General features: G+C 46.7%; 1 protein-coding gene across 3 annotated transcripts in view; it reads right to left on the reverse strand.

The window, feature by feature from the left end:
- arid1ab (AT rich interactive domain 1Ab (SWI-like)) overlaps window positions 1–5,576 on the reverse strand; it is a 32,641-nt gene extending 27,065 nt beyond the window's left edge. For 2 of the 3 annotated variants that reach the window (XM_057020804.1, XM_057020803.1), the window contains exon 1: window positions 4,232–5,576. In XM_057020804.1, coding sequence (XP_056876784.1) covers window positions 4,232–5,131 — 900 coding nt within the window. In that variant the 5' untranslated portion in view covers window positions 5,132–5,576. The remainder of the gene's footprint in view (window positions 1–4,231) is intronic. The other variant, XM_057020805.1, reaches the window with a different exon arrangement.
- Between the last annotated feature and the right edge of the window lie 7,668 nt (window positions 5,577–13,244).

The raw sequence follows: 13,244 nt of genomic DNA on the forward strand, positions 1-13,244 counted from the left end.
AACTGAAGCACCAACAACACCTCCAATGCAAAATTGAGGCCAGTTTATCCCGTAAACACACACATCATACGTCATTTAAATCAAGTCTGCGGCGTCGCGGAACCACATTACTATGCTAATCTAGAACATTTTGGGAGGTAAATGTCAAAGGAAATGAATTAGCTTTACATTCCAAAGTGGGCTGGGGCAGCAGTGAAAGAGAGGCGAGAACGTATAGCTTATATATAGAGAATCCAGAATATTGACTTTAATCTGGAACAAATCTGCAATATTCTGGAATCAAACAAGATCCTCGGAGGTCCTGAAAGACAACAATCCAGACAAAAACTCAATCACATTTACACGATTTTGCTTCAAATGTGTCTGAGGTGACTGGAGGCTGCAGTATTAGCTAGCCCATGCTAGCCCGTGCTAGCCCGTAGCCTTCCAAAAGGCGGGATGTCAATGACAGGTGGAGAAAGAGGAGGTCAGAGCGACTCCCGACGATGCACTCACACACATACACACAGCTGTCAGAGGCAGACGAAGATCATTCACAAAACACCCCCCCCCCCCACCCCCACTCCCCCGGGTCCCGCTGACACCGTTTCTCCCTCACGTGCACTCTCTCCATCTACTCACACAGGCCGTCCATGTGGCCTGGGGAGAATCATTACTCAGCACTGCAGACTCCAGAGCCCGACTGAACTTCCTCCTATCAGCCCCCTCCCCCCCCCCCCCAACCACAGGCCCACCAGTAGCTGGTTGTGATTCTGTACGTTTTCTTAGAAATGACTCTCACTGTTGAAAAACAGCTTAAAACTACAAGAAAGTGTGGGTGGGGGGGGGTCATATTTAAGTGGTTTGAAAAGACTCGTCAATCCCATAAAAGCAACAAAACCTGAGGTTGTTGTCTTAAAATGACCATAAAGTAGAAGCTGCTTTTCATTCAGCGGACCTTAAAAACAAGATTCCAGACTTAAATAGTCCTGCAGCAGCACTTTGTGGATTAATCTGCCTGTTTACTCCGTCTTGTAAAGGTAAACAACAAAAGTGTCCAAATGTGATGGATGAACTCTCCTGCAGGAAGTTTAACCACCATCATGGCTGCGATTATTAATCACAACAGTTGTAAATTACTGCTGCGTGCCTTCCATTTATACCCCCCCCCAAAAAAAATCACACTCTAATGTTTTGATAAAAGTGTCGGATTTCTTTGATTTATATCAGAATAAAGCAGCTAAAAATGACTAATTTGGAATCTGTTTTTAATCTGAAATGGTTTCCGGCCCCGGCTCCAAAGACCTGCCACAGCTTCAGCCTTCTATATGTTAAAACGAGCGTCAATAATATACCTTCCTGTAATAAATCAGCGGCACAAAAGCTGTACATCAGGCCCAGAATGGTGAGTTCATCCCCACCACCTTTGAACTGACGCATACTAAAACTCCCAAGAACTTGTGAGACTCAAAATTAAAGACCCATAAATTTTCATCTGGAAAAAGCTAAATCGACCTCATCCACTGATCACAGCCATGTGATAATAAGCTAATTATGCCTCTGTTGGGGGGGAGGAAATCAACATGGTGATAAATGTTCATTTAGCCGCTGATGTCCTCCAGCTAACAGGCGATTTCATGGTTAAAAACGCACTCCGGAGTTTAAAACCACACAAATACTCACAATAAGGTACCAACTTTAGCATAAACACGAAGGCGGCTAGCAGGCTAACGGTTAGCACGGAGGTGGCTCTCCTGAGCCTACTGACCTGACGTCTGCGTGCTCTTCAGCACAGCCTCACCTGGATTATGAATCCTCACCTGCAGCAGCTTCTATCCCATAACTTCCACAGCAGCAGTGATTCCTTCCCACTGCTCTATTAGACACTTAAAAACAGTAAAAAAGAAACTTAATCAGCTGTTTCAAGGTCACCACTTTAATCCCAGAGTGGGGACACATTTGGATCCCTGCAGGAACTAAACGGAACTGTAGACAGAGGCCTTTTCTCACCTCTGCCAGTCACCATGGTGCGTTTAGGTGCATCTTAACTCATAGGAATCTGACCTCAACCGCTCCGAGGTGGTCACAAATGTCAGTAACGGAGGCGGTGAAAGGTGCTTAAAACTGGACGTCGAACAGGAAGAGAAGACGAAAAGGCCAAATCCAGAATTTCCACATAAACAGCTCGAATGTGGCGTCTCCCCTCAAAATAATGCTCACAAAAGTACCAGCTGAACACTGCTAGCCACTTTAGCTCCACGCCGGCAAACTAGCACACAAGTTTCCCTGCCTGCACCTTCAATGCTACGACCACAAACGTCCAGCAATCTTCGGTTTTTGGGATGTTTATCGCAGAACGCTGAAAACTTTCATCATAGCAAAACGCCGCCGTTTATGTCTCATCTCTGTGAGCTAGCTAGCTACTTTATTTGAGAGAAATAGTCTACTCTGCAAAATGTACACAGCCAAGATGATGCTATTTTGTGAATTAGCCCACCTCTGGTCATTTCTAACTTATTGCCGCTGAACTCTGCCGCCATTTATGTCAAACAGCCCAAACAAACGACAGACACACACTAGCTGGGATGCTATCTACACATGCTAATGACAAAACGCTGCAGCTAAAATGAAGTCGATGCGCGCAAAAGTTTCCCACAGCCTCCCTCGGCTTTTTGAAACATCAGCTCCAAACCTACACAGCAACCCCCAGATAACAATCAGGCCCAGCGTTAGCTGTAGCATAAGCTCTGTTGCAGTTATCAGAGGAGATGAAAGCTAACGTCGTTCATGCAGTTCTGCTGCCAGCGTGACACAAATTACTCTCACGCTCCTGTAAACCTGGAGGAAAACATAAATCCTGTGGTGACACTTGGCTGACACCTTGAGTTGTAAACACAACAAACCGACACATGGACGCCGCGCGACCACACCTATTCTGCTGTACCTTAACCCCAAGCTGGGCTAACGCCCGGCACGGCGAGCGCCCGCGCGCTAAAGAAGCAGCAAAAGTCAGGGGAGAGCTTAAAATACACAAACAAACCAGAAGTCTTCATGCAAATGGATGCAAAGAAAAGACGAACCAAATTAAAAAAAATGCAACATTATTCTGTTTACGTCACAGGCGACGCTGCAAAGAAAAAAAGAAGAAGAAAAAAAAAGAAATGCACGCAGCTATTTTAAGATTTTTTATTTTATTCTAGATGGATGAAATGAAATGCAGGCTGGCTGTCACATCTGCACGCCGTGGTGGCTCTGAGCATGCAGGGGGGGCTGTTTTCCTGCAGCCTTCCATTAGATGCAATTATAAATGGCCGAGAGCGGAGGGCCGCGCAGCCAATCAGATCCCTGCTCGCATGTCAACCTAAGACCAACTGTCTCCTGGCTCTGACAGCAGCATTTTACCTCCATAATTCAAATCCCAAAGCAAAGGCAAATCCGCACTTTGCCAACTCCGACCGGCGGAGCCGCGTTTGCGGATCGGCACATGCGGGAAGAAGCGGGGAGCGAGTGGGGAGGGGGGGGAGAGGTTCAAAAAAAAAAAGGAGAAAAAAAAAACCCGTCGGATCGAACCGAACCGCAGCAGAATCAATCAGCGTTCGTCGCGCCAGAACACTTTTTGCGGGCCCGATTTCGCGCACTTTGCGGGGTTTGGAGACGCTCACCTCGCTCCTCGCTGGGTTTTTTTGATTTATTTATTTTTAACAAACGGGGGTGGGGGGGCTTTTCCTGATTATGCAAATGTCCTTTAACGGCTCTCCGTCATTTGCATCGCCCTCGCGGCGCTGACAGCCGTTCACGCAAACTCCGATAGCGGGTAACGGCGGCGCAGCGGCCGCCGGGAGCGGCGGGGCTCGCCGGCAGGAGCCGGAGCAGGCGGCGGCGGGCAGATCTGCGACGGGGACGCGGAGGCAGTGCAAGGAAATGTGACCTTATCTCCCTCTGCGAGCACCCGCACTTTTGTCCCCCGCAAACTCGGGCTCTACTCAGCCAAACTCCCGCCCCGCACCCGGCGGGGACGCACGCCATCGGCGGCGGCTCGCGAAGTAGTTTCCAGCAGAATGCGCGGCTCGTTTCTCTGTCTAAACACTAATGCAGGGGGTGGTGTTGGGAGAAACAGAGGCAGCCATTTTAGAGCTCTTGCTACATAGACAATGGCTGGGCCAATGCAAAATACAACTCCACGGTGGCTCCGAGGAGCCGCCGAGTGACTTAAACTCAATCAAAGTGTGTCCGAGAAGTAAATGAAGTTTACCTGGTTTCTGTTGGGAGGCTGTCCAGTGTTTCCCGGGCTCATAGGAGGCGGATGGTGGGTCCTTTGTTGCCAACCCGGATGGACCCCACCATACTGACTGCTGCCCATGTCTCCTGCTCCCTTATTGGCCCCTTCCTGATTGTTATAGTCTCCTTGGGGGTAATTCGGGTAGCTCCTGGCAGAGCTGGGTGATGTCAAAAGCTGATTCAAAGTTGGCGTAGACGTAGGTTGTTGGGTTCCCATATTAAACCTCTGATTATTGTAAGAGGCAGCCATAGCCGTGGTTCCTCCTGCTGGCTGTTGCTTGCCTGGCTGCCCCCCAGCCGCCGGAGGCTGGTTGTTACGCGGGGAATTCATGGCCCCGTAACCTTGGCCCTGGTAAGAAGTCCTGTTCGGGTACGGGCTGTAGTTGTTGTAATGGTTGGGGTAGCCGTGTTCGTGTGAATTAGGGGGGTAAGGGTCCATCATGCCCGGCCCCGATGCAGCTGCCATGCCAGGGCTTTGTTGTCCGCCATGTTGATGAAAAGGGGCCCGGTTGTAGTGCTGGTTGTAACCGTAAGGAGGTGGAGGAAAGGGGCCCGGGTGGTGGTGTCCCATACCGGGATGGTTATTCCCTTCGGGCCCGCCTGAATCATTCTGAATACTGCTATTATTATTTACCCTGGACAAATTCCCGTTGCCGTTCTTCATATCAGGATCCCCTCCTCCCCCAGCATTTCCAGCATCGGTCCCGTCCTGCAGCTCTTTCTGGCCCGGAGATCCGCCGTCAGGTCCCGGTTCCTTATTTTCATGCTGTTTCTCTCCCGGTACCGACTCCTCCTGCGAGTCCCGGTCCGGCTTTTTGAGTTCGGATGGCGGGCTAGTGTTGAGAGTGGCGACGCTAGCGACTTGAGCGGCCATGATATCCCTCTCTCTCTCCCCCACTCTCTCTGTACCTCTCTCTCTCAGCACGGCGACTCACTCACGGTCAAACTCCGAAAAAACATTGAATATAAATACAATTATATTTATTAGAAGAACGTACCCGTTGTTCCGGTTCATTCCCCCTTTGCCCTCCGCCCGGACCGGTATCCGGTAATCCACCGCGACTCCGTTTAAAGTTAAAACGGAGAGAGGAAAGTTGCGGGAAGAAAAATATATAAATACAGAGCCGGAAAAATGTATTTCTCCGACACAAATGTGAGTGTGTGTATGTGTGCGTGTGTATGTGTTTGAGAGGGGGGGTTCTGTTACAGAACGAGAGCGCGAGCTAGAAATCAACCAAACCAGCACGAGGCTCCGCGAGACACAGCCATCTTACCGACCTGTCGCGAGAAAATCAAAACACGGACTGGACTCCGCCGTGAAAACTGGATCCGGAGCGCTCACTCGACTACACCAACGTTGTTTATGCCACCCCAAAACTGCCTCATTTCACATTTAATTTTTATTTTTTTCAAACTTCACATGTCGACATGTTCAAGTGTTTGCGTGTTAGCTAATTGTGTTGCTAATTAGTTGTTGGCTAAAGGTAGGAAATGTTTTGCGAAAAACATTTTGAGGCTACTGGACGTGTTTTACTTTCTTTAGGCGCATATAAATGTACATTGATGCAAATATGACACGCAGTTCTGTGGATATCAACTGGTCTTTAAGCACTAATCCACTTTGGACCATTGTCATTAACAGGCTTGACTGACAGACACTAATGTTAAAAAAAGATATATAAGAAAAAACATATGTCAGTCGTATGCATTAGTAACGTGCGTTCTAGCGAAGTGTTTCTTTACATGCATTTACGTGTAACAGTTTCGAACATTCTGACAGCTATGCCACCATATGTTCTACTTATTAGAAATGTAAATCTATGTCAAATATCCTCACTAATAAAACATTCAGCAAACATTTTCTTTATTTGTTTACTTTATTTGCAGACACTTTACTAGTGTGTATCCTGATTGAAGTTACCATAAAATGCTAATTGATACATCTCAGTTTGAATGGCTGCACATCACTGGCCTTAACAATTAACTTATTTTACATCAAACAGGTTTCAAATATAACTGATATACAAAGCTGCCCTCTTACGCTGCTAAACTGCAGACATTGTGTCCACAATTTTATGGCATTAAACAATTAAAATGCCCCTCCAATTACCATATTATGGTCTCTTGAAGTCAACCATAACTATTCAACCATTCTGATTACAGAAATTGCTTTATGCACAAGCCTGTGTTGCTCTTTGTTGCTTTCATGTGTGCATTTATCTTATTAGCTCATTAAAGGACTGGAACAAAAGAGATTTCTGCTAGCAGAGTGGACAAATGGATGTAGGTGAGTGACTCCATAAGGCTAATGCTGTGTCCAAAACAGCAAATGAGCAAGGTGAGTTCAGAGGAGGAGAGTATAGATGATTGCATGAAATCATAGCCTGTGTGTGCGAGAGTCATCGAGACAGAAAGAAAGGGAGAGAGGACAGAAAAAGAAGGAAGGTTGGGGGATGGACTGAGCCAACCACAGAACAGGAAGTGAAGATACAAAAGGAGAAACAGCCACAATCTTAAACAGTCAGAAAAAGTGACAATGAGGGGCTGCTGAAATTTTAGCGCCTCGCGCGGCATCTGTCTGAAAAATTCAAAATCTCACGGCATCACGCTCGAGAACGAGAAGAGATTTGGCGAGAGTCTAAAGTTGCCCTGTGCAATTAACGGCAAGAGACACTCTATGTCTCTCTACCACTCTCTCTCTCCCCACCCCCTTTCTCGTGCTCTCTGCTTTTCGCTCTCTTAGCAGCAGCTTTCATGCTACCTTTACGGAATGTCGGAATTTTTAAAATCGCCACCAGAACCTCTTAGCTTACCGCGCAAAATAAGAATAAAGAGGAGGATATTTGTTGCTTTAGTGCCACTAACTTTGTGCCAACGCTATGTAAACAAATCAAAAGTAAGAGGGGGTAATTTATGAGCTGTGTATCTATAGATATAGTTGATTTGTTTAACATTATCACGAGCGTCAGTTTAATAAAGGGCAAATAAATGCAGTGTGCAGAGCTCTGTTGTAAACTGAAAACGTGTTATGAAAGTGGAGGAAACAGAATCACCAACATAGCTCTTAAAGGGTGTTTTGACTCATGTTTATTGGCTAATAACGTATTAAACATGGTCGTAAATTTCTTAAACAAAGTCCGTGGGGCACGCAAATCACGCCAAAAGGCCGTTGAGAAAATAAAGGTATGTAACGGGGTAAAAGAGCGCCTTCTTCGCCCAGAAAGCGCTCTCAACGATGCGACATGGTTCGTGAGCGAGCTTTCGTTGGGGTCCGTGAACGCAGCAGCGCCGCTTGCAAAAGCAGTAGAACTTTGCTATGTGGATGTGGGGGATGGGAGCAGCAGCAGCTCTGCTCAGCCCTTTCTCTCCACAATGCGGGGCTTTTTTTTCCCTCCATTGCTCAGTCTGCCGTTGTGGAGAAAAAAAAGAGATCCCCATTTACTTGAAGTTTAACCAACAAAACTGTCCACGTGTATTTTGGGACGGCAAATACAGCTTTTGTGTGTTTAATAAAGGGGAGTATATGCAGGGTGGAGGGGGTCAGCTCAGCTGCCGTCTGCTTATATAGGCTAAGGGAGGTGCGTGTGTGTGTGTGTGTGTGTGTGTGTGTGAGTATAGCAGGCTTTGAGGGGGGAGGGAGGGAGCTGCTTTTTCTTTTTAGCATAAACTTGCTATTTATTAGTATGGGGTGCAGTCTTTATTCTCTGTGTTAAAAAGGCAGCAACCTGCTTTCTATGCTCTGTTTCCTCTGCTCTTATTTTAGAAGCGGGCTTCAAAACTGTGCTGTATTTTCAGCTCTCACCTTGAAAAACATTTATCTGCCATTCAGCCGCCTCTGTGGCTTCATTGCAACCTGCAAAGTGAGTCAAAACACAGAGATCATATGGTAAATCTCAGTGGGAGAGCAACAACATGATGCTAAAGACCTCCTGTGCAGCTAAGTGCCATGCATTTATTTATGCGACTTGTTTTACAAGGATGCGGTGTGCTCTAAAATGTATCTCCGCCTGTCTGGACAAGCTCAGCACCAAGTACCAAAAAACCTTCTTCACGCAGAATAAAATGAGCAGCAGAGCTTGACCCAGGTTTGAAGAAGCTTAAAATCAGAACTTTTGATTTGAAGTAAACTGTTAGCATTCCACCTGCAAACAAAGAAGGTCTCACACAGGTATGACAGGGGCATTATCCTTCTGTAACCCCACCACCCCACCCCCGTCCAAACAGTTCTAAGGTGTAACTAGTTGCTTGACTTGTTTCGCCTCTGAGCAACAACCCAAATGAGGTTGCTGAACAGCACCATAAAGTCTTCACATTTAAAGTAGCTAGCAGCTAGCTCGAAAAAGAACCAGAACTTTCAGGACGTAATGACATGGTGAGCTACCAGACCAATTATATCTTTAAAATTAAAAAGTGATTCACAAAATAACCAGGAGTTGTTGGAGCCTGGCCCGGACTCCGTTACCCTGGCTCTGGATAGGCAGAGGGGTATCTGGACCCCCCCCCACACACACACAACTCACCACACACACCTCCGATCTGTCTCAGGACCATGATTTAAGAGTGTTTACTTGTGCCCCCCACCCGCCACCGCCTCACCACGAGGATGACCGTGATACATCACCGTCACCTTCCCTGGCCATCACCAAGGCAGCAGCTTGGATTTCCTCCAGCCGCCTCTTTTTGTTCGAGTAATCACGATCAAACTGATCTCACGTGTTTATTTATGGAAATAACTAATAAAAGCTAAAGCGAAAAGTTGGATAAACTTGCTCGAGCATATAAAACTAGCATAAAAGCTACAATATGTAATATTAATTTGTGTAAGGTTTGGATTTTCTTTGGTTAATCTCAGCTTTGAACAGTTGAAGGCGTCGGTCTCGTTAACCGATGACTGATCGCTCATTAGATTTTTCTATTACTTTAATCCCTCGGGATCTAGTCTGGGAATGGAGCCACACAGTCACCAAGACGACCCAGTAACGCGGCGTGGAATTTCCTAACGAGAATGGAGCTCGATTCTGGGATGCAGATGCACTCATGCAGATGCACCGTACACGCCCACCTGCGTGGCGAGGTAATGTACACGCTGAGAATGTATGGCCGTGGGGAGTCCATCATTATTGCATACCTGGGACAAATATCAGCCATAATCCCACGTAGTCCAGGCCACACACAAATAACAACACACACACTGTTGGGCCCTGTCCAAATGGTTGCCAGGCAGTAGTTCCAAACATAGTCTGGAGTGTGTAGAGGAAGGAAGTGCCACTTTGCGGAGTGCAGCGGGCATCCGGCTTATTCCCAGACGATGCGTGCGTGCGTGCTAGAGCGTCAAACCTGCTGTTTAAATGTACACCTGACCCACACACACACACACGCAGCTTCACAAGCACCTCCGTAATAAGGAACGTGCACTAAAATGATGCCTGTGGTTTCCTCTAAAAGTCAAAAATTACAAGATTCCACAATCCCCCCTCAACGTGAGAGCTAAGGTTCTCTCAGTTGTTCCTCGTGTCCTCGTCTCAAGCTTCAGGACGGCCATTCAAACAAAACCAACTGGACACATCCAGGCACCTCCAGGACACCTGTATCTATTCTTTTGTGTGATAATCTGCTGCCGAGTTCAGAGAAGAAAAAATGCGGCAAGCAGCAGCGTTGAATTGTAAACACTCAATTTTCTGATGTTGAAGTAAAGGACGGACCCCTGATCTCAACAAAGCCATGAAGGTTAAGAGCTTTCAAAATTACAGTGTCCACGCAGCAAGGACAGAAAAACTGCTGGTTCTTTCAGAGGAGATACAAAAGGAATCGTGTAGAGAATCGTCTCGATGGTAAGAGAGCCCTCGTGAGTGTACCGGCATACTGGAAGCAGCTCAGTCATGTCATGAAGCTAAGTGTGTTAGCACCCTCGTCTTTGAAAATAACCTCTCAGCTGAAATAAAGATCTCTAAATCATACACCACTCCTACAATAGGCCAACAATTGCACATAACCGCACCGGAAATTTACGCATGATAAGCTAAGAGTTAACCAGCAAGCTAGAAAATTGGTAGCCCCCATACAAAGGAGTCGTTTCATGTGTTTTTCCTGATCTTATGATTGCGTATCATACAACACAATAAAGAGTGAGCACAATGAGAAATGGGGAGAGCTTTCTGGGACCTAATTCAAGTCATTTTAGGAAGTTAGCTGGTTGCAAATGATTGAGTGGGACAAATCAACATATGATTTTTAATCTATAAAAGAGCTTATGAACTAAAAAAAAATCACTGCACAAATATGCCAAAATCTCCTTTCTGGTTGGATGTGTTCTCTCCGAGGCTAGCAATGCCAAGCTCATGGATATGGAGCTACTCAGTACAACAACCCTTGTGTCCTTTATGATGATTTAATAACGACTAAAGTGTCATTTTCCTACACAGATGAGCATGAGCTAGTCATCAGTGACTACATGAACATTTCAAAATAAAAGCGGGAGCTAAAATGCCCTCTTTAAAAGGAGATTCACGATCCCGCATGTGCAAATCGACCCTAAAATGCTGATTTATTAATACCCTTTTGAAACACCCTGCTTTTATTTTGAAATGCACCAACAGTGATGCAGATACAGAGAGCTGCTGGGCGGAGAGACGGCACTGATCGACACGTAGAAGTCCTACTGAACAGGCTACCTGTAGGAGAGCAGACGTCAATATGAACTACGGCAGCCGGGAAAGATTAATTTGACGTGAACGAATGGATGTGGGCAAAATTAATAAATAAATTACGGCTCTAGTGATTCCGAGCAGAAAATGGAGTCCGTGCAGAAACCAGAGGAGCATTTTATGGAGAACCCATCATCTGTGCGCAATATCATATGTTGATACAAAGCATTATATTGAAAAACGGCTGATGTGATTCACTCCCCGGGACACTCAGACGCTCAAGAGACCAATCTTCTGGCGTATTGAAATTGGATGTATTTCAGCTGTTACCAGCTGAATCATTTTCTTGTCCCACTCTTTTAGCTGGCTGTTTACAGATGCGCCTTTTGTTGCGCCTGAACTCTCCACTCTTATGGGAGCTGATGTTTACGCTGTTTCAAGCATGAGTGCCTTAACTTACAAAGGGCAATGCTAAAATGAAATTGAAAGAAGAAAAAAAGGGATGAAAGGGGGGGCCGGGATGTATTTGCATTTGCGTTAGCGTTAGCGGTTCGGTTTGAAATTGGTGGCGGAGTCCTTGTTGAGGGAGGTAAATGAAATCAGCGGCCGTCCGAGGATTCCAAATAAGCTTTGCCACGTAAACTTTGGAGCTTCAGGAAAACTCGGACTGGTTGTGTTGCATGTTAACGGGAATATGACAGCTGTCAGTTCGATGGGGGCGGCCGGCTCCGAGGTAAGGCACCACCAACGACACAGGCCCCTCTGTTTTGATGGGAATTGTCTCCACGTGGGGCGGCACCCTTCAGGATCAACCTTTTGCTAGGCCAGCGGGTGTGGTGCTGGGGAGGGGGGGAGGGTGTTATACTGTGAAAACAAAACTTTATCTTGGCTCTGTGGGAAGTCTGTAAGATAGGGAGACCCTGAGGTTTGTGTGTGTTCTCCAGGTGCTGATGATGGCTGCAAGGCAACTTAGGGGATAGGGATGATACCGGGCCAGAGGGTGGAGTTGTGGAAGGGGGGAGGGTTGGATCTTTGCATTGAATGAGAGAACATTCAGCTGTGTCAGAGGATGTGCCACAGATGCCACCTTTTACATTCCTGCAGGAAGAGCAAGCGGGAGATTAACGAACAAAAACCTACCCGAACGCGCCACAATCAAGAAAAACGAGGCTGCGCATACGACTTTTCAGTTCCCTCCATCTGCCGCCAGTCGAGTTGATAAAACATAATCCACGGTTTTCTCTGAATATGATATGAGAGCTTACAATTTGGAACGCGTAATTTGGACCGTTTAGGATTTGGATGGGGTTCACATTTGAAGGGGGTATTTGAACCAGAACCTTAAGAGACACTGCTGGGCAAGGCTCTTGCCAAATAGGGCATTTATAAAAGGCTGGCACGGGCGCTGCAGAGCGAAGGCTGGCAAAGGCACCGTGCCCACATCATAGTGCCAACCAAGGGTTTTGTTTGGCATGTGTCTCTGTAGTATGGCTTGCCTCCTCCAGACAACTGGCCCGAACGCAATTTAGCATTAGGTTGCAGAAACAAACCGAAAGTGATTCATTAAAAAGCCTTTCCGTGAGACGAGGGGTTCGGGAATCGAGAGACCCACAGCCAAAGTACAGAATACCGCGACCGCAGTCCACGCCGTCGCTCCTATGGTTGACTTTTAATAGCAGAAAATCAATAGCGGCAGTTTTTAGCGTATGGATTAGTCACATCAATGAACAACTCTGGACTTACGGCTCATTCACTTTTATACCGAAAGCACAACTGGACGAGCTCTAAAGGTTCCCACTGAAGGATTTTAGCCAAAATGAAGAGATTTCCGATGCCCCCACTTGATGGGCTCAGGCGCCACGTATGCTCACCGAGACGGTTCCAATAAAAAGGCCTCCAGGAACACAGTCAGGGACTATTGGCAACATTTAATTTCAGGCACCAAGGAGAGCAATTTCTATCCTGGAACTGTATGGCTCAAGACGGTGGGGAAAGAGGGGGCAGAATATAGCCAAAGTAATTTATTCTGCCTCATCTTAACCTGCCAGAAAGGCCTATTTTGAGAGAAATAAAAAAGGAGGGAGGAGGTGCGGAAGACAATGCATTTTAAAAGAGCCTCTTCCCCAAGTGAGCCTTTATCTGTCCGTCAAACCCAGCAACGTAAACACATATTAAGGGGGTAAAAGACAGAGGGGTTTCCATAGCCACAGTTTTAAAATGGCTCTGTTGGGGTGAACACATCACTCCCCCCTCATCCCCCTCTTCTCGTTGCCACACTGTTTATTTGCTGTTTTGTGCTGGAAGAATGCGAGCCGCACACACAAAGTGCTGATAGCGAGGCAG

Source organism: Takifugu flavidus, chromosome 21 (assembly GCF_003711565.1).
Source record: "Takifugu flavidus isolate HTHZ2018 chromosome 21, ASM371156v2, whole genome shotgun sequence".
NCBI classification, from domain to species: Eukaryota; Metazoa; Chordata; class Actinopteri; order Tetraodontiformes; family Tetraodontidae; genus Takifugu; species Takifugu flavidus.